Here is a 25,838-nt window from a genome sequence, read left to right on the forward strand (position 1 = left end):
GGCTAGCAGGGAAAAGCAATAAAGCTGCTTCTCCATAGTTTTATCAAGCTGCATAAAGTTCATTATTTGTTTCCCTTTACCATCATTTGCCTATTTCTTATATGTGGACGATCAGGTGAATTCAGCCAACTGCGATCAAGGCAGAGTGGGCTTGGTTGCCAGTTAACATGTTATATAATGTCTTCTATGAAAACTTTTGAGTTATAGGGTAGACAGTTGTCTCCATAGAACAGAACCAATACAGACGGAAGGTATTTAAGCATTCACAACCCATAGGCTGGAAACTCAGGTCTGCAACTGGCTTTACCTTTTCTCAGAACTGCAGTTCCCATTGCCATCCATGAAAGTGTGACTCAGGGAAACCAGTCTGCTCAGATGTCGTAGTCTCAGGGATTCAGAAAAGCACAGGAAGCACAGGACCGCTGGGAGGCTGGGAGAGAGTATACAGGGGAGTCTTGTTGGGCTGCCTAGCTGGTAGACTGAAGGACTAGAAGTTACTCTGTTCCTCCAGAGTCATTAGAGAGAAAAAGAATCAATACTGCTACCTTATAAGTAGGACTTGGCAAAAACATTCACCCATCAGAATGAAGAAGGTCTGGTACATTGGGAAGCCATAGACAGAAAACATTTACCAAACAGCGAGTAAATATTTTAGTATTCAAGCCATGTGAACATCTACAAAGCTACCTGTTGGCTTAGAACTAACAAAGGACTTAAATAATTTGGTTAACCCACCAGTAGAGGCTAATTCTCCTGTTTCAGCACCCCTCTTCTACAGCTATAATCTCCTGGTTCTAGTTCTTCCTTGGAATTACATCCTTTCCCAACAAATATCCCCAGTACAGAGCCTTCCAAGACACCAGAAGAAGTGAGAACAAGGTATGTCTTATACCCAAGTGATAACTGCAGTGTGTCTTTCAAGGAAGGGAAGTATACCAGACTATGTTCTTCATGGACTGTGTGATAAGGGGTAAAGGAGAAATAAAGGACGTTGAAGGTAGCCTCATGAACCTCATTGCGAGGTCCATATTCTCATTTCCAAATACAACAGCCCTAGTAATAGAAACAGAACCAACTGATTACCTAATTCCATTAATTAGTCTGAGCTGAACTGGTCTGAATACAGATTTTTATTATGATATCTGAATCTCCTGTTAGACAGAAAAACAGCAAAATATGCCCCTATATAAGTGTCTATAATATAGACCAAATAAATAAATGGTCTTTTGGTTTTGAAGGTGACTACAGGAACAAAGAAAAGTTTTGTTTGATTTTTTCCCCCACTTTCCACCTCCCCACACCCAGGATGATAAGGAGAGATTCACCTTTTTTCCCTCTGTACTGATAACATTACAAAGTTCCATTTTCCTTTTAGATTCCTCTGATGTTCTTGGTTTGAAGGGTTAACACACAATCCAAATCAAAATCTCCAGCATAGATTTTTGAAGCTAAGAGAAAAAAAAAACTATGGAATAAAAGATAAAATCCATTAGGGGATTCACATGTCTTTTGTAACCTGCCCTATCCTCCTCTGAGGAACTTAAAAAAGCTAACTTGATGCAAACTGGAGTGCCAACCCTGATCCCTGATCTAATTTCCAACTGGATAACTGACCAACACCTGGCATTAGCGCACAAAGAGATGGGATTTGTGATATTCTGGCATAAATCTAAGAAAGATTTTGACAGATTATCAAGACCAATGACTTCCCTGATCCTGGGAGGGAACATACCATCAAATCTGGACCTGTAGGGAGCAGAAATGATCAGATAGGTAGAGTTCACATCTCTAATAACTCTCATTTGTCCATTCATGGGAATCACCAAACATCTATAAAAAGGCTCCCATTCCTGAAGAAAGAATCTCAGGCTGGGTCTAACGGTACTAGTTCATGAGGTGTCACTTGACCTTCCCATCCTGAAACAGATTAGCTTCAGCTAGAAGAAGGCTTTGGAAAGCAAAATGTCATCCACAGCCAAGGGCTTGTTTCTGCATTCAATCAAGAGTTTAATTACGTTGTTTCTGGAAGGAAAGCAAGGCTGTCACAGAATAGTCAAACCACACATCTCAAGGCTGGAGGACTTCAAGGCCTAAAATGTTTAGAAGGTGGACAAGTCCATGAAAAATATCCTCAGATCCATTATTTATAGTAAGCTCAGTGTTGATTCATTAAAAAGAAAATTCACTGCCTTCTAGTTTTACTTCTCAACACTTGTCATCTTTGCAAGTCAAAGCAGTGGTATGACAGAAAGTGAGATATGATTTCTCCCCTCCTGAATATTTTTGCAACAAACTGGAGACATAATTTTGTTAACCTAATGTTCAACATCGATTTTACTACAATAATAAAAAAAAAAACTTCAAGACTGCTCTAAAAACATAGAGACCAAATTTCCAATTGAAAACTGCATTTCTCAGGGAGCGATTCAAAGTTACTTCATTTATCACAACCTAGATAATGCTTGTATTCATCTAATCCATTTAAATATTGGACTAGCAATGGGAATACAGTGAATCAAAAAAAATGGAGATTTGGATAAGGAAAAATACATCAATGTTCAATTAAAATGATGTCAAGTTTCTTCTTATCACCCCTCAACTTATTTATCATCAACACCTCATCCTCTAAGAGTATTTAGGTAAATGTTTCACATCAATTTTGATTATCCCCTTATTGGCAAACTTCCAATAAGACAGAGTTAAGTTACCATGGAGGAGGACATTTAACTCTAATGTTAATAAAGAAAAGTTTCTGATGCTTGAAATTCTGTTTGATAAAAATTGAAGAGAAACGAAGACTTAACGGTCCCCATGGCCATGAGAGAAAACAAGGAATTTAACATTTAACAGTGCCTTTGTTTTCCTGCCTAGAGAGAGTTGATAGACTCTCGGGTTTAACATACTCTTCCTGTGAAGTTATCCTAGCATAAAAATTCAACCCACATTTATTTCCACCTATATCCCAAGGAAAGAGAATCCATTTCTTTGGTTTTTCTTCATTATTTACATCCTCATCCCCATGAAGCACTGAGGAATCACGATAAAGAATAGATAATCTTGATCTTTTCCTTCATGTAGGGTCATGGTTTAATTGGGAAGAGTCTTTATGTACATTAGCAAAATAACATCAAGCCACATCTGATTAGTGACAAATTATGAGAATAGGAGGTAAAATTCTTCAAACTTCAGTGAGTTGGGACTTCAGAGAAATAGATGAGGTCATGTGGGGTGACCTCAATGAAGAGGAGGGAAATGAGCCAGACCTTGGATTATTATTCTGATCTCGACCCTAATGAGTACACTTGGCTCTTTGAAGCAGATCTGCAAGTTACCCAAAAGAGCTGTGTTGACCCTGACTGCTTCTCTACATACCATCATTACTCTACAGGCAACTGACAGCTCTTAGAATATGGCAGAGATTTGAGTGAGAAACATGCTGGAACTAGAACAGTGCTTCTCAAAACTTAGACTTGTATATGCATCACATGGGGATTTGTTTAAAATGTAGACTCTGATCCAGTAGGTCCGGGATGAACTCCGAGTTTCTGCATTTCTAACAAACTCCCAAGTGACATCGAAGATCCTGGTCCACAAGCTACACTTTGAGAAGGAACATACAAAAGAGCAATGGGAATTTCTGAGGCCTTGGGGCTACTACCATTTTTCCTCTACATGGAAAGCACTAGACAGGCATGTCTAACACTTGACTCTATTGGAAGGAAATCTGCTTTGAAGAGACCATTTTCATCTTAATCATGTTCTTTGGTGTCTAAATAATAGGGCAAATATCAAAGATTTTTGTTTTCAAGATCTACCTCTTTGCTTAAATAGTGGAAGAAAACACAGCTAAGTTTTTAAAAATATTTTTTTCAGTACTTAGGGGTTGAACCCAGGGGTGCTTAACCACTAAGCCACATCCTCAGCCCATTTTTTATTTTTATTTTGAGACGGGGTCTCACTAATTTGCGTAGGACCTCACCAAGTTATTGAGGCTAGCTTTAACTTGCAATCCTTCTGCCTCAGACTTCCAAATTGCTGGGATTACAGGCATATGCCACTGCACCCAGCTCACAGCTAAATATTTTTATGTGGTGCAAAAGTAAACATTAACTCTTCTCAAGTTTCATATTAATTGTATGGCAGATAGAAAAAGAGACTTTCCCTCTCCCAAAAGTGACAGTAAAATCAGTAACAGTGGTTGGCTTAAATCATCTTTCTCTGACTCATACAATTCCATAATATTTGAAATTTTTACAATAGAAATACATGCATTTCTATGCAAAAATTATAATAGAGTAAGGATGTAAATATACATAACATTTTGAGAAGTCCAGGTTTTCATCTCAATGTGGCTGTTAACTGTATCACCCTAGTAGAATCACTTTATACTTCTGTGACACCATGTGAGACTGATAAGGCAACTGAGTATAGGCTTCAAAATTTGTAAGACATAGGACAGACTCAATTAGTTTTAAACTGGGTGTTTTAGGATTAGTTTATTTTTACATGCGTTTCATAGATGAATACACTTACCCAACTCTAATCATGAATAAAAACAATGCATTCTTACTAGCAATCCCAAATTGGTGCTTTCCTTTCTAGCAGTTGGAAAAATAATAAAATGGTTCAGGAACTGAACATTTGTATCCAATTTCACTTTTGGCTTAGTTAAGCAAAATCATCATCCCTGAAAAAGGCTTTCGATGTTTCTCAAACAAGTTTCTTTGCTGAAACAGCTCTTTTCATAAAATCATACAATAGTCTCTGATTTTTTTAAAATGATGCACCATCTCTTTAAGAGAAAATTGGGTTATTGATTAATTGATTATATGCTGCTCACAAATGCCAACTTAAGCACAAGTAAAGAGACACTATTGAATGTTCATAACTCAAAGCCTGCAAGAGCACGCTACATGGGTGCATTATTACCGTCTCCTATTTTAATGAAGACATAGCACAGCACTTTGTTGGCCTAATTTACACGATATATCAAAACGATGTGAAATTCCCTTCCACTACAATGGGAGAGAAATTGCAACACATATGTGAATTACAGAGCTTAGCCGGGTTGTTAAAGGTAGGGCATTAGTATTCCAAAGCTGCTGTTGGGGTGTTAGTCTTTTATAAGGTGGCAGTGGATTTCTTCTTCAGAGGAAATTAAAGTGCACGAAGCTGTCTCATAACTTGTTAGTGAAAACTGTGACATTTGAAAATGATTAACAGAAAATTGAGTTTTTATTTAGATACTCAATAATCTAGAAGTGTCTACATAATAAATGGCTCATAGGAAAATATCACCCATTTGAGAGGAGAAGTGAATATTATAAACATAATAACAATAGCATAATAACAGCATCTACCATTTGTCTAGGAATTAGAGCATAGTTTTAAGGACAAGTGTTTTGGAGCTAAGATGTGAATCATATTGCTGCCGTGATTGGGGAATTTTCTTGGACTATTTGGAGTCTTACTCTTCCCATCTGTAGAAGGGCATGATGTTAGTCTCCCCCTCACTGTTTTACTTTGAGGAGTAAATAACTTAATATGGGACCACAGTGTGGCTGAATGTGACAGAAACCCCACCACAAGAGTTTAGTTCCCAAACACAGGTTTAGTTCCTGGATGACCACACACCTAGAAGGAATCAGTCCCAAGATGGTAGAGTGACTCAAAAGGTCACTGTTAGGCAGGTGAGTTAGCCATGAACAGGTGGAAGAAGGAAAGGCCAATAAAGGACAGACATCAGGCCTATGCACCAAGAAAAATCCAGAAGCCATAAAACCCAAACCACGGGGAACCTTATCTGAACAGGCAAGCATTTGGGAATGAGGCCCGGAATGTCTAACCTTCCCCAAGCTGAAGAGAACTATAATTCCTTGAGGATAATAAGATTATTATAAGATTATAAGTAATAATTATATTACTTATAATCCTGGGTACCTTAATTAAAACAGATAAGTTCACTATGGTGTTCTGACAAAATGCCATCATTATCTCTTGCAGCCAATCCCCTCTTGTTAGCAAAACTAGATCACAACCATCCTCTTAGCCAGAATATTGAGGTCCTCACAAAGGAAGTTATTGAGGGGTATCTAAAGAATGATTAACCAGTAAAGGGGGTACAGGGAAACTGAGGCAAGAACAAAGGACTCAGTTTCCTTAAAAACTCCAGCCCTGTGAGCACCACACCATCCTCTCTCAGAGACGGTTCGTATATTCCCTGTTGTAGACAACCCTTGATTCTCTATTAAACTTTTGCTTGCTGCTCTGTTCAGCTCAAATTCTTTCTGGCGAATCACAGGAACAGCACCCAAGGACTGCAGAGGCCGCCTGGACTCAACCCTGCAGGGCCCCAGCTCTGTAACACCACCACGGACTCAAGCTTCTTCTCTCTTCCTCCTGGTCACCCTTAACAGGTGACCGAACACACAACAGCTGTAAAAACTTCAGGCCTCACTCCTGCCTCTAGACAGAAAGGAGGATGCAGAGAGGAGGAACAGGGCGGTGCTGGGGTCAGGGGCTGAGCACTTCCCTGAAATCTCAGGGGGACTCCTGACTCCACACCATTCACCAGAACTCATCACACACCTGCTCCTGGCTGCAAGGGACTCTAGGGAATAGTCTTTTAGGTGGCATGTTCTTACTTAGGATAAGGCATATTTGAGTGTTAAATAAGAAAATAAGATAGTAACAAATACTTCCTAAGCATTATCTGCCATTTCACTTTAAACCAGTTCCATAAATCTTAGCCACTAGTATCATACTACATTTTTTTGTCCTTTACGTTTTCCTCAGGCTCACCTGAGGTGCACGAGTCCAAAAACCAAACATTTCTATAAGTAGCACTTACATCTCCCCTGGATAACTGAGGTAGCAGGAATGGCGGGGGAAACCATGTTGGGATATTCTGACAGTAGACAGAGTAAGCTCAGGCACTGGGAAGGTTCTGGAACTTTGATGGCCTTACACAAAGCCTATAGGAGCAGTCTACCACAGAAGTAGTTGCTTGGCAAGAGATGGTAGTTACCTTGGGACGTGGAAGAAGTCCATTAGTCAGATGTGTGCCATGTGCCGGTGCTAAGCAGAGGACAAATGTTTACGGCACACCTGCTGGGACTCCCATGATGATGTAAGGGAGGCACTGAAAGGGGGCACTGGTGATCATGAGGAGGACTTTAAATTATGTGCATGTTGATTTCTGTGACAGGACTAATGTAACACTGGCATGATCATACGAATGCTTACCTCATGATGGGTAATATGCTACATAATTTATATGCATTTTCTCAAATCATTTTATAAACACTCTCTGAATTAAGTATTATTTTTCTGCTTTATAGATGAGAACACTCAAGTACAGAAAGAGGTAGAATACTTTGCCATGATTCTGACATTTAAAAAGTTCCAGGACTGGGATATAAACTAAAGTCCACCAGACTCAAGATCTAACCCTGAGCTCAAAGACTAGATCAATAAGCAGAGAGCTACCATTATTAATACATTCATTTGATAGTTTTGGTTATAATCTGATATAACTTGATTTAGTTGCTTGCTCAAATTGCTCCAGACTTGGCCATGGAGAGCTTTTTCCATTAGCTCCTATGTCCCTTTGACATATTCTATCATTGTAGGTTTCATTTTTTTTCTTAAAAAACAAACAAGCAAACAAACAAACAGGAATGGCTGGCACTAAAAGATACTCAAAGCTTATCTTGTATATGTTTTGCAGAAGTTCTAGAATTGGCTATACCTCCAAGGAGCTCTGATTCCTTTTATTGGAGAATGGTACTAGAAATCAAGATCTGGGTGGGCATTGTATGTTTAGTATACATGCTTCCAGGGAATTAAAATAATCGACTACCCTTGCTTTGAAAGGTGTCCAATATATACTGGTGAAAACATGGAATAAATTCCAGATTTGGGTTTTGTCCTTCCAGAACAAGTAATTTCTATGTGATCTTAAGTACATAACGGGCTGCCAGTTTTCATAACCTCACTAAGAAAACATGTGAGATGATTTAACTATTCTGCTCACTTGAGAGAGGTATTGGGGGATGAATTTATATAATCATTTTGAAATAGAGCAACATTATCATCATCTTTCATCAATTATGAATTATCACAACCTTATATGACTGAGTATTTTGGGAGAAACGACAAAGGAAATGTTAAGTTGCACGTTCTGGACTGGGTTAGCTTCCCTTTTGCTGTAAAATGTACAGATAATCTTTGATGGAATAACACTCTTGAAGCATTAGTAATAAAGGGTTTTGGCAACCTGAACCCAAATTCACTATACATTTTGAAGCTGTGCTGAAAGAAAAAAGATGGAAACATTAATTTCCAGCAGAGACTTACTCAAGCCATGCAGGGCCCTAAATTTGCTTTCTCAGCTACTAGATTTCCAAGTTTAAAATGCAGTGCATGATGGCATCTGTCCTTTACTGAGCAATTTGTCCTTTTGAGACCTCCCTAAAATTATTAGGAAAAGCCTTGCAGGCAAAGCCTCTTCATTCTAAAATTACATTATTTATGCTACCACAGTTACTTCTCAGATGACCTTGGAACTTCTCTTTCCCTTTTCTTTCCAGACTCACTCATTCTCTCTCTCTCTCTCTCTCTCTCTCTCTCTCTCTCTCTCTCTCTCTCTCTCTCTCTCTCACACACACACACACACACACACACACACACACACACACCCTTACCTTCTTGGGAAGAGGCTAGTGTGTCCACATAGGAACATCCTCCTCTCCTCTCCAATTAACTAGGCCACCAGTCTCCACCCCTGCTTATTCATGAAGCTTTGCCAAAGCTGTTCTTCTCATCCTCTCCTCCATCTGTACCCCACTCATTTGGTTCTCAATAATATGATGATATTTTGCCTTTTGAGTCTACTCATCTTTTCTTGCATATTTAAGTGCCTAGGTCCTATTCCTTAATCATTCTTGTTAACTCAAAAAGGATGATAGCAGGGCTGGAGATGTGGCTTAAGCAGTAGTGTGCTCGCTGGCATGCCTGCATCCCGGGTTCGATCCTCAGCACCACATACAAACAAAGATGTTGTGTCCGCCGAATACTAAAAAAATAAATATTAAAAAAATTCTCTCTCTTTAAAAAAAGGATGATAGCAGCTTAGTTGTATGCTTCTTATATCAAACAGAACATTAATAAGCACCTGTTGATTGAATGGATTAAAATAGAAATAGTTTAATGCTCATTGCAAAAATCTTTAGGTTAATGCATTTTTTAAATGTCATCTATTCTGCAACTTTTTCCCCATTTTAAGAATAAGAACCCTGAATCTTCATGAGGGTCCTCCAGTTAAATCTTGATAGAGCAGAGACTTCCTTCCATGATGTCCAATAATGCTTCATGGTGCCCATTCTTAGATTTGTGATTTGGGGCCTCTCTGGGACCCTGTTTCTTCATCAGTAGAATGAGAGACACATGTCAAACAACCACTTGGGTCATTTTCTGCCCAACAATGCTGTGAAGTATAAGTTGTGTTGTTCTCATCCAAGATGTCTTTCTTATCTCCTGGTCTTCTCTTGGTTTCCATTGACTTCTACAAAAATAACAATTTTAACTTTTTGACACATCCAAGTTCTCAGGAATGATTTTTCAAAGGCAAACACAGAGTCTATCCCTGGGATTACTGTATAGTAAGTAATTATTCACTTATTTTACTTTAATTCTATGTTCAGACATGTGTTACATTAGAACCAGGGCTTAAGAAGAGAGTGAATTTTCTAGACTTCACATACCTGCATTTTAGTATCTGCAGGATTTCCTTGATTTTCAATTCCTCACAAGCACTCGGAAAGTCACCAATAAAATTATTAATAATAACATGCAGAGGAAAAAAAAACTCAAGCACAAAGAAGGGGGAAGTAGAGAGAAAAGTAAAACGGAATTAAAACTCTCTGTAGCTAAAAGCTAAGAAATTCTGAAATTTTCCATATCTTTATCTGAGCTCTGTAAGGCTCATGCACAAGAGTAACTTCAGATTCTATGCAAACCTGAGAACAATCATCATAAGGAAATCAAGTAGTTAATAAACTCTACTGCCAACAATGGAACACAGAAGAAAAGTGTTAAGACATGATGTCACCAATAAGTACATTATCAGACCATCTTCAAAAGACAGCCTGATACTGAAAATGAGCTGCTTCTGACAAAACCCCTTCGGTTTGGGGTAGCAACTGTGATTCTGCCACAGGATAGAGGGTTAGGCCTCAGTGACCTAGGCATCATGGATATGGTTCAAGTTGTTTCTGCACCTCCAATCAGGCACCCATCCTCTCTGGACTGTTGGGACAGTGCCCTCCTATTGAGCCTTGCTACCACCCCCAGGTATTCATTCCTCCCTGTGGCTAACAGTGTGGAGCCTCACGTGTCACTGCCTTACAGAAACCCCCAGGATTCTCCCTGTCCTCATTTCCACCATAGGGACCTAATTTAGGTTGATAAACCATACAGTCTGAGACTGTCCTGTTGCTAACTCTGTAAGTCCTGCTTCCTAGGACAACCCTTGGTTGGCAAACAGGAACTCCTGGTCACTCTCTAACTGCTCTAGCACCCAAGGCCAGAGCAATGATGCTCTCTCGTCCCATTACTTTCTGTGCATCCCACTCTCTGCCTAGGATTGTGTTCTCCCTGTCTTCACTTCATTCTTTCCTGAGGATTGATTAGATTCCTTTTCCTAAGCTATAATGCACAAGCGGCATTTTTCCCTGAGAGGCAGTTCACCCCTCTATAAATAGGATTTGACTCTGGGGGGAAAGACAGCAGCCTTACATAACCTTTCACAAAGCCCTACTCATTTTCCACCAGGACCAGAAAGGGCCTACAGTTCACGAGCTAAGCAGAAACTTCTCTCACCAGGGGGAACACTAGTGATTTTCATTCAGATGGATCTGCTAGCACAGCTGAGCCCCACGTCCTCTTCTGGTCGACTCTGATTTGGAGCATGCCAGTTAGAGCTCATCTCTCTGCCAGGCTGTGCAGAGCGCAAGCTTCAAACCCTCCCACTGAGCCGGCTTTACAGCATTTTTTTTTTTTCTGTAAAGCTTGACTCTTCTGTATAAGCTACGCTCCCCTCTCCAGTCACAGAGGCCCAGGCAAAGGAGAACTTGGTCTGTTTATGCCCTAAAGACTATTTCCAAAGGAAGGCAGGGTTCAGGGCATGGTTTCACTTGGAGAATGTGGGTGCCATTGCTCTCAGCTCAGAGTTGCTGGCAGAGGAGCCCAGGGCTCCAGGGTCCCTTTCAGGTTCCCTGAATCTGGGTATTTTTAAGGAAAAAAGAGAGTGGAGAGGGAGAAAATACAGAATAAAAACCAACAGACCCTTTTAAAATGTGCCATCTTATCTTGAATGTGGGTGAGAAAAGAAGAAGCAGATAGAACATCCAAAGCACATTTTTAAGGGTTTTTAATCTCAAGGAAAATGAAACACACCATTGACCTCGGTGAAATATGTTACCTACTCCACCTCAAACCAGAAACTTCTCTGGTGGTGGCACAGTTTTACCATTGTAAGACAAGCTCCCGAAGGCCAAGCCCTCCAAGAGGCTTTGAACTAACCTGCACAGAAGGGGAGTAGCTGAAGGCTCCTTAAAATTGTGAAGCCAGAGAGTCAGTCAGTCCCCTAGGGCAGTGTTTCTTTGTCACCTGGGGTTTAATCCCTTTGGTGTGGTCATGACCCCAGTGTCAGCATGCCCTGAGTGTCTGCATTTGTAACAAGCTCCCAGGTGATTCGGGTCCAGGCAACACACTTTGAAGAGAAAGACCCTAGGACTCTGGTTCTCAAACTTAGCTACATGTTAGAGTCAACTGCGGGGATGAAAAAGTCCTCGAACCCGGGCCCCACATCAGAGAGTCTGAATTAACTGGTATGAGGAGGGCATAAAAATTGATATAGAGTCATGAAGAGAGATACTCCTCTAGAGAGATGACTCTGGGAACAAATTATACATGGTACTGAAACAAACCAAGAACAAGCTTCTAGGTGTTCGTGCTGAGTGGGTGCTGGATTGACGAGTGTGTCGGAAACGAATATGGTTAACCAGGAGAGAGTTAATAAGAGATGATGGTTTGGATGCAGAATCCACAGGAGACGTGTTATGGGCTGCCAACTTTAATCAGTATTACACTGTGTCAGGACCTTTTAGCTGGACCTATTAGCCTGTAAATCCAGCTAAGGCATGAACCAGGGCCCGCTGTTTCATGTGCTTGATTTTAAAATTGCCACTGGAGTCTGACCATCTTATTTTATTTCTAAGTCTTTAAAACTGAAGCAATGGAATTGAGGAGGATTCTAGAGTGACCTCCTGCCCTTGTGAACGTTGTGTTTGTAGACTATCTCATACTAATAGTAGATAGCACTTATGAAATATTTATTGTTAAGTCACTAGAATAGATATTTCACATATCTAACTGCTGGAGTGATGTTATCTCTGATTTAGAGTGGGGAAGAAAAAATTGGGTTTGTGTCCTTTTTACAGGTGGGAAGGTTGAGGTCCAGTAAGTTTAAGGCCTTAATCAAGTCCACTAGTCAGCAGGCCTTTCTACCTAGCTGTTACTTCTCTCATCATGACCAAAGACCGTGGGACTATGGGACTGGTTCATCTGCGGAATCCAGCAGCTGAAGGCAGAGTGACTCAGTGGAATAAGTGGTGCTGGGTCTAGTGACATGGAAAGGTCATAAGTCAATGACTTCTGAATGAGCTGCAGCTTTAAGGCAGAGAGAACACTTATCTTACAAAGTAGTTCTGTAGAGAAAACCTAGAGGAATGGAACGTATTGCAGAGAAAATCATCTATCATGGTTTTCAAATCTTAGATTTTGTTTCCTTTCTTAAATCACCAAGAGCCATCAGGCACACAGTTTGCAAGAGGCCACAGTAAGAAGAAATGTCCCCACGCCAATCCTACTTCTCCAGACAGCCGAGGTCCTATCTCCCTCTGCTGGGTGACCGTGGTCAGAGTGGAAGGGGCCTGTTGCATGAGTAGTGTTTTCCTCACTCTCTATGTTTTTTGAAGTCTCTCTCCCTAGACGACATTACTTATGTCCACGTGACCCCACTCTAAACACTCAGGATACATAGGCTCCCCAATTCATATCCGACAGATGAGAAAATCAGCATAAAAGCTGTTTATGTAATTTGCTTAAATTTGTAAATGACTGTGCTGAGATTAGAGAAAGCTCCTTAATATGAACTCATTCAATTTATCCAACTAACATTTACTGAGTATGAGAAGCTTCTACTGGTAGAGGATCTTAATGTGTTACCACACTCTATGCCTTGTACTCCTGGCACAGATAACGTGCATATTTTGGGGGTTCACTATCCTTCCTCCCATCACAGGGCCTTGGCACCCACTTTACTTAACCTGGCTGTCTCTCCCCTTTCCCTTCTAGAACACCTCCTTACCTAAGTTAACCTATCCTCAGGCATCAATCAACCACAGCTTCCTCAGGAAACCTTCTCTGTTCTGCTTTTTGGATCTCTTTCTTACAGTAGTTTCTTTCCTTTAAAGCCTTAGCTCATTTGAAATTATGAATTAGTTAATATGTTTACTTAATAAGCATGTTTATCTCACTGGGATGAGCTCTGTCACCACCTTAATACTGTTCCTGACACACTCAATGAATAGAGGGGAAAGGGTCATGGAAGGGAAGGGGTGTACTTATAACAACCCACAGTTGGATCTGCAGAGAAAAAAAAACTATGATGTCCACAGTTTCTTCATTATTACTATACCTATAGCTTGATTTCAACATGATTGACAGCTCTTTACACCCACTTGCTTTTTTTTTTTAATTCCATCAATCTAAGGATACAGGGATGAGAGAATTATCTCCCTCAGACCATCTGGCTAATATTAATATATTAATGATATAATGCATAAACATTGTAGTTGATATTTTGCAGTCTGTCCCACTTTGTTGGTATTCTTTTTTTAATGAGCACTTTGTTCAGCCTTGTATCCCACTTAGCTGTGTGTGTGCTTGTCACCTCCGCTTGAAGATGAGCCCTTGGAGGGCAGAAATACATTGAAACTTTCCATTTCTTTTCTCGTATCACTGGGCAAATGCTCTGTAACTAATACTTGATCTTATTTGATCCTTCTAATACCTCAATGATTATATAAGGCATCGATAGTCCTACCTGGAAAATGAGAACACAAGTTTGGGGAAACAAAATGTGTACAGCTGGCTATACCACAAATTACGGACCATGCTGAATCTATATTTTATAATGCACAACTTGAGAGTTCTTACTTAGAAGAGCACATTAAATTTGGGGTCCTTGATTACCAGAAAGATATAAACAAACTAGAGGGAGTTCAGGTAAGAAAAGTAAACATGATTAAGCTTCTGGAGGGGTATGAGGAAGGCTTAAATGAACTAAATATTTATAGTCTGGCTAAGGGAAGACTGAGGAGGAAGGCAAGCATGATTGATAGCTAGAATTATTCAACTCGTCAGCACAGAAGAGACAGAGTCACTAAAAAGAAGGAAAAGAAACCAGGAGCCAGACACAGGATTGCAGGGAAGAATATTTAGAACAGGACTATCTAAGATGAACTGTGAAATAAATTTTTAACAACAAAAACTGATTCGGTGCTGAAAAGTTTCCCAAGGGAAAGTTAAGAAACAATCCCCGGAGATGTCTCAAATCAGCAAGAGAAAATAACTAGAAATTGTCCTGCGGGGAACAGCTCTGCCCAGACATTAAACATGAAAGGGAAAGCTTTGCAGATTTTCTCTCTAATTTATATTCTTCTGGGATCCCACGAGGCTGAGGAAAGATGTGGGAACAATGGATTGAGGCCTGAGTGCCGGGGGTTGGCTTAGATGTCACAGCCTTGACTCACATCTCTAATGAGTGGGCACAGAAGGCAACCCGCCAGAGAGCCCACTCCAAGCTCATCCAAGGCTTTATTTCATCCAGGGACCTTCATTAACCTGCCCCATGGGAGTAGGTGAGATGATAATGAACCCAAACGAAAACTGGAGAGGAGGGTGCACATGTGCAAGCAAAGAGGTCCCGCTGATCCTCACAGTCAGATATGCCATCAATCCAACAACGATCTTGGGTCTATGCATTTTGCTGTGTTAGAAACACACCCAAGATCAAATGGTGAGAGTAGGGCTTTTAACTCAGGTTTGGTGTTTATCACGACTCAGTCATTCTTTGGTTTCATTATATTCAAGGGATTCATAACGTGCCTCCAATTAAGCCTGGCACCCCAGCATCTGTTTCACTAAGAGTGAGGCTCTACATGGACAAAGAAACAGGATAAGTCAGAATACTGACAAGGTAGGGGTTGCTCTGTATAATCAATAATCAGTCTTACAGTGGCTAAGGATCTTGTTTCTAGACGAAAATCAGAGTACTTTGGGAAGATGTTGGAGTAAAGCCTGGGCTAAAGTGAACATGATACAGCATTTAGGCGACAGACAACTTGCTACAAGTTAAGACTACTGAGGACATCTGTGCCTGAAGGCAAAAGGTTGCTCAGTAGGAGAAACAAAATAACCACCAATAGTATTCCCATGTAAAAGCAAATGGATGCTCAATTGAAGAAACAGAATGACAGAATTATCTTGCTGAAATCACAAATGGCCAACAAATTTATGGGAAAAAAATGTTCAATTTTATTAGCAATCAGGGAAATGCAAATTAAACCCATAATGAGATGTTAATTCACATCCACCAGATGAAGGCAAATTAAGCAAATGAAAATACCAAGTGTTCATGGAGACAAGAAGCAAAGGGGACTTTCATATGTTCCAGGTGGGGGTTTTAATAGATGTGATATGTCATTGCCTTCTAAAACTAAAGATGTCTTTGCTGTGACTAAGCAAGTCTACTGCTAGGTATGCACCTTAAATATGATGGCAAAGTTTTACCTGGGAACATGTATAAGAATGTTCAAAGCAGCGTAACTGACAATAGCAAAATTTTGAGTTCCCAAAGTCTATCAACAGGAAAATGGATAAAATTGTGGTTAATTATTACCAAGGAATATCATACAACAGAGTGGTTGAAATGCAGTCATACACATCCATATAGATGAATCTCAAATGCTTAATGCTTAGGCAAAATGCAGGTCATTATATCTCTTTTATCACAACCAAGTACAGGCAAAGCAAAATAGCATACTGAAGATGCAAGAATTTGTGGAGAAACTCTACAGCAGACAGTTATTCATTATCACAGAGATCAGAAAACTACTAATGGACTCATAGGTAATTGTTGCTTTATTTTTGTTATGATTGTTTACATATATTATATGTATGTAAAGTTCATAATTTAAAGAAATCATATAAAGTTGAAACCAGTAATATAACTAGAATTGATCTAGTCCACACCCTTATTTAATAAGAAAAATTTTGCTGCATAAAGAACAAATGGTGTGCAAATTAATATCAAATTTCAGAAATGCTACAAACCCATTAGTTAAAATGAAATATCTCTATCAAGTGACTCTATCAAGTGACTCAGGTGCAGATTTAGACCCAATCTTACTTTAGATCCAATCTCAACAAAACTTTGTCTCCAATTTCTTAGTCAAAATTAAAACAGAAACAACAACAGAAACAACAACAACAATCTCAGAAAAAAATAAAAAACAGAAAAAAAAACCCAACAAGATTGGGGAGAAGTCTTAGCTGGACATAAGGAAGTAGATAAATGTATCATAAAATGTATTTTATGAATCCAGAATAAAATTCTTAATAAAACAAAATTAGCAGTCATGGTCATTTCATGGAAAAAATAAACATCTAAATGATGTAGTACCTTCAGAAATCATCCTGATAATATCACATCATATAATAAATGAGTTATAGTGACACAATGGGTCTATGAAGAACGGGTTTAAATCATATTCTACATACTTCTTAAAAGACAGTTGAGTGGAGAAGTATTTCTAAAAGACAATGGAGAAAATTGTGAAATCTAAAAATATTGGGGCTTCACCAGAAATTCAGTTACTAAGACCAATGGCTTGAGTTAATAATATTTATATTATCTGCTTAACTCCCTTATTCTCTTATAAAAATGTAAATGTGGTTTTAAGAACATTTTAGATAGTCAGAATAAAGTTATATTGATAAGACCTCTTATTAGGTCACAATTCACTAAGTTGGTATTTTCATTAGATCACATCATAAAGATTCAATTAATTCAGCGGAACATTTTTGCCCTAGATACTCTTAAGAGTAGCCCTCTGGCAAGAACCAATATTGAAAGGATGAGTAAAGGACAAGGAAGAAATCTCCAGGTTGCAACATTACTGTTCAGTTCCGTCACAAGAATCATTGTGAGTGGTCTTGGAGGAGGTCTTCCGACATGGAGGATGTGAAATGACTAAGCAAGAAAGAAGTCACAGAATGTGGATTTGATAAATTAAGCTAAAGCATATAACAAAACTAAGAAGTAGTTTATAGGCACTGGGCTCTGGGAACTTAGCAGAAAAGAGAAACTCTCCCACTCAAGTCATTCCCTAGCTATAGACTTGAAAAATACGATCAATAAATACAGAATGATTTGTGTGTTTCCTGGTTAGACTTTCCCTCAAGAAATGAGAGTTGTGAGTAATATGGTTGTTTGGAACTATTCATAAAAAGCAATATGTGCTGGTATGACTATTGGCAAATTACCATTAATAATGAAAAGAAAGGCCTATTCAATCATATTCATTATTATGTATTTCTAGGCCATACCATTGGACATAGTTTAGGCATTTCTAAACTATCAAATGTTTTCCTTAACAGTCGAGTTAAAGGGGTTTGGTTTTAAAACCTCAGGCTAAAATTTGTCAAAGAACTTCAGAGCACTATAATAATTTTGATCATCAATCAGCCAACCTGTATTTATTCACGTTTGCACAGTGCGGAACCTGAAAAATATAAGATAAGGAATCAACACTCTCGTGTGGGAGAAGCAAAAGTGTGATACTAAATTGTGCTGCAATTTACCTGAGTGCTGCAATTATAAAGGTGCATAATAATTTGCATTTTATTTTTTGCTATTACCCACTTGGCATATATAACATGTCATTTTATCTTGTATATTTTTTTTATTGGCCTGCAGGGAAAATCTGAGTTGCTTATCCTTTCTTATTGACAAGTTAAATTTCACTTTACCTGAGATCTTGTTTGAAGGAATATATCTAAAATACATAGGGAAATGCCATGCCATGAAAATTATGGTGACATTAAGAAATACTCTGATTTCTGGGAAAAAAAAAAGTGACTTTGAAGGAAATTAAAGTTCTGTTATTCCAACCGGGTAACACCTTTTTGAACAAATAACCTCCCTTAGCTAAACTAATATCCTATAGCACTCACTTCAGTCTCTACTTAAAATGGGTGAGCTCTAGAACTGCAATAATTCTCACTGAAAGGCCACAAGTTTGAGTCTACTATGGTAACAGTATGACTTAGCTGTTTTCAGAGTAAAGCTTAACTCTCCCCTGGGGGTTGGGGGGGCATCATAAAAATTTAAAATTTTGTTTTCACAGCAAAATCCTATTACCTTGCAAAATGTTCCAAAGCATGTTAAACATAGTGGCCAGTGTGAAGGACTTCCCTGGGCTGCCTCCTATGGGGCGGTACCGATGCTGTATAGCTTAGAGAGGAGCTATGGTCCTTCAGGGGCAGGCATGGAGAAGCAGCAGCCACAGGAGACCGCTGCACGTTTCACTGGGCATTGTGTCGATATTTCATCCAGTGTGCTTCAATCAGAAGTTACTGAGATCCCAAGCTAGGATTCATTAAGGTGTAACTATTGTGACAACTCATAAAACTCTTAAATCCTTTTCTGCAGCATTGTAATGGAACAAGGAGAGAGAGAAGACGAAAAAGAAGATGCCGTTTACGTCCTATGAATTGTAAATGTGCACAGTACTTACCCTTCCACTTTAGGGATTACAGTATTTTTCCAGAACCAAGTGACTTTTTATCTTTAGTTAATTAATCAAGCAATCCTCAGCGGGTTGAACTCATTATTCTTTTTACTCAAGCAATGCTAAGGTTTCCTGAAATTCACGTGAAATTTATGTACATGGTTCATCTAAGAGATTATCATCAGAGATAGATTAATCCATCAAAAATTTATCATTAGAGCTGGTAGTTGTGTAACAAATATCCAAAGAGAGCAATGTGATTCTAGTTTGATGTGAGTTTCTGACAACACGGTGGGCCAGAACTATGAAAACTGGAGAGAGCTCTAGCCAGGCAAGAACTCAGTCACTAACGCAATAAAAAACTGTCTTTACACAGTGAGGGCTACCACGATTAACCCCAAAATTAAACATTTATAGGAGAAAGCTTGGGGGTAGAAATCATCACTTCTTTGTGTATATGTGTCTTGGTTTTAGTTTAAGACATTGCTCCCAAACAACTGCTTTCTTTTCTTATCATTATACTGACTGGAAAAAGCATGAGGAAGAAGTTTAGAATGGTCAATTCTCCAAAAAATTATAGTAAGGATATTTGCTAAGTGTAATCTTAGGGCACATTCTGTCACAGAAAGAGATCATCAGTTTGGAAACTTCAGCACTGCCTTCAGACAGGCAGCATGAGGTGAAACTTAAAATTGTTTTGGTCAGGAAGTCGAGATTTAACTCAGGGCTTGTTTCCAAAGGACAGTGGTCACACTAGATTAGATGACCTGACTTGGTGCACCTGGAAACATCCCAGGAGCAAACCACTCTTGCATTTGAAGAATCCCAGACCCTTGGATCCATGCAACAGGAGATGCAAGCCAGGACGCAGAAGCACTTCTCTCATAAAAAATGCTCAACAAACAAATGGAGTGCTGGGATTCCCCTAGAAGGCGCAGTATCATCTCTTCCTTCTCCAGAAATAAGTAAAAATATCCCCCTCCATAAAAGAAAAAAAAAGAAAAAGAAAAATCATGCCCCCCAAACTCTTGTCAAATGTCCTGCTGGCCTGGAAAACCATACTGCAGCCTGCAAAGAAATGTACTTTAGGAAGAAGTTTCAGCAGAGGTCCATTCAGGAATTTAGAACTGAAGCTGTTCTTTCTCAATGGAAACAAGGAAGTTTGCTGAGAGGTTAACTTGCCAGGGAATAAATGTAAGTCAGACACACTGAGAAGTTATAAATCTCTCCCAGGAAAAAAAAAAAATGTCTATCAGCAGTTCAAGCCAGCCCAGCTTTTAAGAGCATTAAAGCAAATGCACTAAGCCTAATATATTCACACATAACACATGTGGTGGCTGTTTCACATGCTTCATAACTCAGAGGGCAGCTGCTGCTGTGTGGGAAATGGATACTGTGACAGGTCACTGGTGATTTATACTGCAGCACTCAACAGAGGAGTGGACTGCTGGCCTGCCCAGGGGCACTCAGGTCCTGCCATGCTCCCTCCACTTAACAGCACACCCAGATGGAGGAAGTGACCTGATTTGGTTGGGTGGGTAAAAAGGTGGTACATGGGGGCAAGCAGCAAGCCTTACTTCATCTAGTCCAGACTACATAAACTTACAAACTATTTCAATAGAATATAATACAAACATACTTGAAGAATTAATTAATTGATGGGTATACCTCCTATTTTATTCATTAACATCTATCATCTACAATTCCCATCTTACCTGAGATTCTGAGACTCTACTTGATGCCTATGCCTGGGACTCATGCCAAACATAGAAGATGGCATTTTACAAGAGCCTGCTAAAAGCCATGGTCCTCCTACCTCAGCATCAAGTTCTCACCTTATGCTGACAGTGTTCAGGAATGCCCTCAGTTGTGCCACAATAATCTTGCACAAATCCACAGCAGCTTCAGACTTTACCTAGAAAGTGGAAAGGGTTCCATGCTTTGTGCAAGTCTCTGTAATCCTTTGTTACCAATCAACAAAGTCTTTTAAACACTCTGCTGAATGGGAATTACACTACTGGTAAACTGGAGGCTTGGCCTTTTTAAGGACACCTCCTACTGGTCCTTCCTTAGTGTGAACTATGCTTTCTTTATCACCAATTCCTACCATGTTCCCAAAGAGTGGATTTTGCTACTAAGAAAAAGGTGACACTCAGATTAATGAGCAAAGATGACCAGAGTGATTTGACACAGCCATATCTCTAATGTGCACTATCCTGTGTCTTGGGATCTGGGCAAAGGCCACCACAATTCATTTGCAATTATAACAGAAATGGATTTAGAAGCATAGAGAAGTTTAAAGATAAAGATGGACAAGCTTATCCCTGGGCATATCCCTTGTATGTGTATATTTTCATCTGCTTTTCAGGCACAAATTAATCTAAGAAGATAAACTTTTAAAAAGAAAAATAAAGTAGTAATAAATGATGACAAGTCTCTAGACAAGCAACTTAAGTGGGAGGGGGATATTCAATTAATTTAGAGATTAATAAAACATATATTAAATCCATTACCATTCATCTATCTCCAACCTTTGCCAGACCAAAGTCACTTGGGAAATGGCTTTAAAATACTGTCATGTAATGGACATTGTCCATTTTTGTACACCTTGACCAAGGCAATACATTCAGCCAGGGCATTTCAGACCTTCAGTCCCCTTTGGTTCTGCAGACTTCCTACCTAGCAAGGGATACCCCCTCTGAACTTCCCCTCTGCTGTCCCTGGCCTCCCAACCTGCCAGAAAGAGCGCAAGTCCATTTTCTGTACAGAGGCAGAGTTCTAAGCTTCGCCGCAGCGTCTGCGGGTCGCGAGGAGGATAATTTTTAAAGACACCTATTTATTACAGTGAGGATGGGCTCCCTGGCCCACCTTCCTTAGAAATAATTGCAGAGGACAAAGCTCTGGGAGAGAGAAGCCCGGGAGGAGGGAACCAGCCCGAGGGGGAGGAGGGATCATGGGCATAAGAGCGCGCGGCTGCGGGTACCCGCGCACCACAGGCGCGTGCGCATACACACACACACACACACACACACACACACACACACACACACACTCACGCTCGCTCTTTCTGGCCAAACGAGGGTGAGGATGGAGTGCGCGTGCACGCACACGGATTCCTGCCGCGTGTGGCCGCGCCAGGCTTTGGGAAGCTTCGGGCTGGCTGGGCGTTTGACTGCCTCAATCCCTAGCGACCGTGAAGAGGCGCATTCTGTGCTCCAGTTCGCAACCCTTGGCCACGCAGCACATAGCGGGCACAAGAAAGACGGAGCTTAGGACTCCAGGGAGGCTGGGGACTTGGCCGTCCACATTTGATCCTTTTCCCTGTTAATTTTCAAGGCTCAGGTTGGGGCGCTCCTACCCAAAGCCTGGTCCCTTCTTGCACGTTCTTTTCTTATGGATATGGGAAAAGGTCGTTTCCTAAGGGATTTGAATGTTCAGCTGGCGGCTCTCCTCCCCACTAGGCCTGCCCCCAGTACCCTAACGCCCATCTACTTGTAGTGAAGTTACGCAAAACGAGTGAACCTTATAATGTGTCACTTTGCTTTTTTAATTCTTTTGGCCCCAGGTCTGTATTCGAAGACTGCAGCAGCCTGGAGCAGCCTTCCGATCCCTCTTTCTGCGGCTTTAGCTCAAATCCAGTCGCCAAACAGTTTTGCCATTTTCAATTAGAAACTGCGTTTGCCAAGTACCAGGGCCAGGGGCTGGCTCCCCAGAATATCAATCATACGGAGTTTTGGAGGTATCCTGGAGATATCTGGAAACTTAGCTGGCGAACTGCATTCACCATTAAAAATAAAATTTAAATTAAAATAACCTAAAACGTACCTCCCTCCTTCCTGACAACTCTGCACTTCCTTGGGTACCAAGGTCCCCTCCTCCGAAATTACCCAAACATATTAGCTGTCCCTTTTCCGATTTTCAATCATCAAGTCCAAAATTCCAAACCAGGAGGCGCATGTATTCACGTACAAATGAGTCAACCCCACCAGCTACATCCCGCACAGACTTCCTCAAAGACCCCTCAATGTCCTCCTCCTCCGCTGCTCCTGGTTCTCCAATTCGCCTTCCCCTTCGCAGGTTTCTAAGGCTTTAAGGATCCAACACAGTTCCTTTCAACGACATCCCCATCACCTGTCCCAGTCAGACCGCTCTCCAAACCAAGCCAAGTATTTGCAAAAGCAAAGATGAGAGAAGCACTAGATTTTTTTTTTTTTTTTTAAAGAGCGAAGAGGCGCCCCTCGCCCCCGCCGCCAACATCCTCCGCCCCCAAGGAGGGGGGGAAAGTCTTCTGTCTTTTATCATCTGCGCGGAAATGGGGAACAGAGGGAGCGCCGAATATCTTTTTATTTTACCTCCACCCCAATTCCACTCTCGCCAAATGAAATGAGAAGGGAAAAGGGGTGAGAGGGTGGGCGAGCGACGAGAAGAAAGGAAAGAACCTCTTACCGGTGACTTGAAGATGCGCGCTGAGCAGGGAAGCTCCGAAGAGTACAAAAGCCAGCTTGGGTACCCAAACACATCCAAGACTATTCTCCATATTTCAGCCAACACCTTCGGGGCCGGGGGTCCTGGGCAGCGGCGGCACTCACACACATGCACTCACACACGCATGTACACATGCACACACACGCGCCGAGCCCCTTCGGCTTCCTCCTCCTCCTCCTCCTCCTCCTCCTCCTCCTCCTCGTCCTCTTCCTCCACCTCTTTCTCCACCTCCCCTGTGCCTCTTCTGCCTCCGAAGCCTTTTTCCTTGTCCACTGAGGGAATCAGCAGCAAAAAGAGGCAGCAAAAAGTTCCATTCGGTCCAAGAGATTCCCAGCCCGGGTAAAGTAACTCAAGGAGAGGGAGGGAGCAAGAGAAGCGAAGATAGCTTTCGGCGGGGCTTGCAAGTCATCAATAAACAGAACATCCAGGAGGGACCCAGAGGAGAGGGCAAACAATCCGGCGACTGGGCTGGGCATTAAAAGGTTGAGGCTGGTTCCATGTCGTCGGTTGGGTCAAGTTGAAGAGGAAAATCCGCGCGAGAGCTGGTGATGCTGTTCGTTTTGCTTCCAAGAGCTAGGGGACCAAGGGAGGAGAGGCGGGGGGCTGCGGGGTGGAGCGCTCTCACTTGTTACTGGGGTGTCCGCCAGCGGTGTGTGAGCTGGGAGTTGGAACCGTACTATCCATTGATCCGGAGAAGTGAAGGGCTGGAAGGGAAAATGTGGAGACCGGAGGGAAACGAACTGGATCAGGCAAAGATTCCACGCGAAGGGGGGTTGGGGGCAGAGAGACGAAGGCTTAGGGGAAAAAAAAAGAGCGGACGGAGGAGGCTTCCAGCAGCTGCATTCGCCTGGTCTACATATCAATGCGCAGGGATGCCCTCTGCGGGCCAGGCGTGGGAAGTCACTTTTGTCAATGAAACCAGCTAACACCATGAGCGTGTTTTGCAGCAATCATTTCTGACACTCCACATTCAGGAAATTATTTTTATATGACTGTGAAACCTAGGTGGGTGTTTAAGCTAGGGCGAGTGGCCAGGGTGCTTACGTCCTTCCTTGCCCTCAGCATTACTTAAAGGAGAGGTTTTCATTTGGTGAAGAAAATAAAAAGTCACCCAATGCAACTCTCTTCTAAAACTAGTGGGAAACTGAGATCCAGAAATACAATGACCAAATCCCAGACCACTGTTTCCTGACATAATAGCTAGTGTCCTCTTTGTGTAAAAGATCTTATTTCACCTGTCTTCGTTCTTTTCCAGATGTGATTCAACACGTTTAAAAGCACTAACCATGTTTCCTATGTTCCACGTGTACTGATGGCTCCTAGGAAACATGGACAGGAGATTTAGTGAGATTCACTCACTGTCCTCCAGGGGTTTTTTAATCAGTTGAGGGAGAAGCATAAATGGATAATTATAAATTATCATGATAAACACACGATGGTCTATGTAATAAGGAAGTGTTCTGGGAGAACAACAAAGACACTTCTTTAGTCCCTGGACATGGAGTGAAGTGTGCATACACACACACACACAAAGAGAGAGAGAGAGAGAGAGAGAGAGAGAGAGAGAGAGAGAGAGAGAGAGAGGAGAGAGAGAGTGAGTGCAGGGTGTGAACAGGAAAGAACTTTCAGGAAATTGTTTTGAGTTACTTTTATATCTTGTCTCTACTGGGAGATCTCCAGTGTCTTTGAGCAGAGAGGTTGTATGTCTTTCATCTTTGCACTCCTCACACATGCTAGGGTGAAACTTGGATAACACACATGACATATATTTTTGTTGAACTGGCAAACTTGGAAACCAATTAATTTGGGCAGAAAGGATGATGAAGAGATGCGCCATTTTGGTTAATTTTTTTTTTTTGAAGATGTTCAGCTGAACTTTTCTCATTCCTCATTGTGTTACATTATTCATTTTTCTCTCTTCTGCACACTTTCTTGTCATTCTCTCAAATTCACCAGGGGGTGAGAGGATAAAATGTAAACATCTATTTAGAAAGGAGAGGGGGCGGGAATTAACAATATGGATCAAATTACCACCAGGAAAATTCCCATGACATTAAAACTGGACAGGAGTGTTTCCAATCCTGAGTCCTGTCCATTTCTTCCTGCTATGGAAAAGTAAAAATAAGATGTGCCCTTTAAGCCAGAACTTTCTGAAGAAGGATATATACTTGTTTTGTGGTTGCTTTTGGTTTGTTTTGCAGTGCTAGGAATGGAACTAAGAGCTTCCTGCTTGCCAGGCAGACTCTCTACCACTGAGTCACATCGCCAGCCTGGAGCTTAGGTTCTTTGGAGTGCAATGATACTCTCTGTTGACCCAAAATTTCTCAAAACACCCAAGTTTCTATTACCTGAGTATATGGAGGTCTCTGAAGGTGCAAAGTGTTTTAACTGAGTCCACTGAACTTTCTAGGAGATCTCTGCTAAAAACCTTCC

The 25,838-nt window shown here is 40.9% G+C and overlaps 1 protein-coding gene across 1 annotated transcript in view; it reads right to left on the minus strand.

Moving 5' to 3' along the window:
* The window catches only part of Dcc (DCC netrin 1 receptor), a 1,056,042-nt gene extending 1,032,585 nt beyond the window's left edge, over positions 1–23,457 (minus strand). Inside the window, exon 1 of the mRNA XM_077792339.1 lies at positions 23,367–23,457. Coding sequence (XP_077648465.1) covers positions 23,367–23,457 — 91 coding nt within the window. The remainder of the gene's footprint in view (positions 1–23,366) is intronic.
* Positions 23,458–25,838: the final 2,381 nt, after the last annotated feature.

The sequence above is a fragment of the Urocitellus parryii genome, chromosome 13, assembly GCF_045843805.1.
Source record: "Urocitellus parryii isolate mUroPar1 chromosome 13, mUroPar1.hap1, whole genome shotgun sequence".
In the NCBI taxonomy this organism is placed as follows: domain Eukaryota; kingdom Metazoa; phylum Chordata; class Mammalia; order Rodentia; family Sciuridae; genus Urocitellus; species Urocitellus parryii.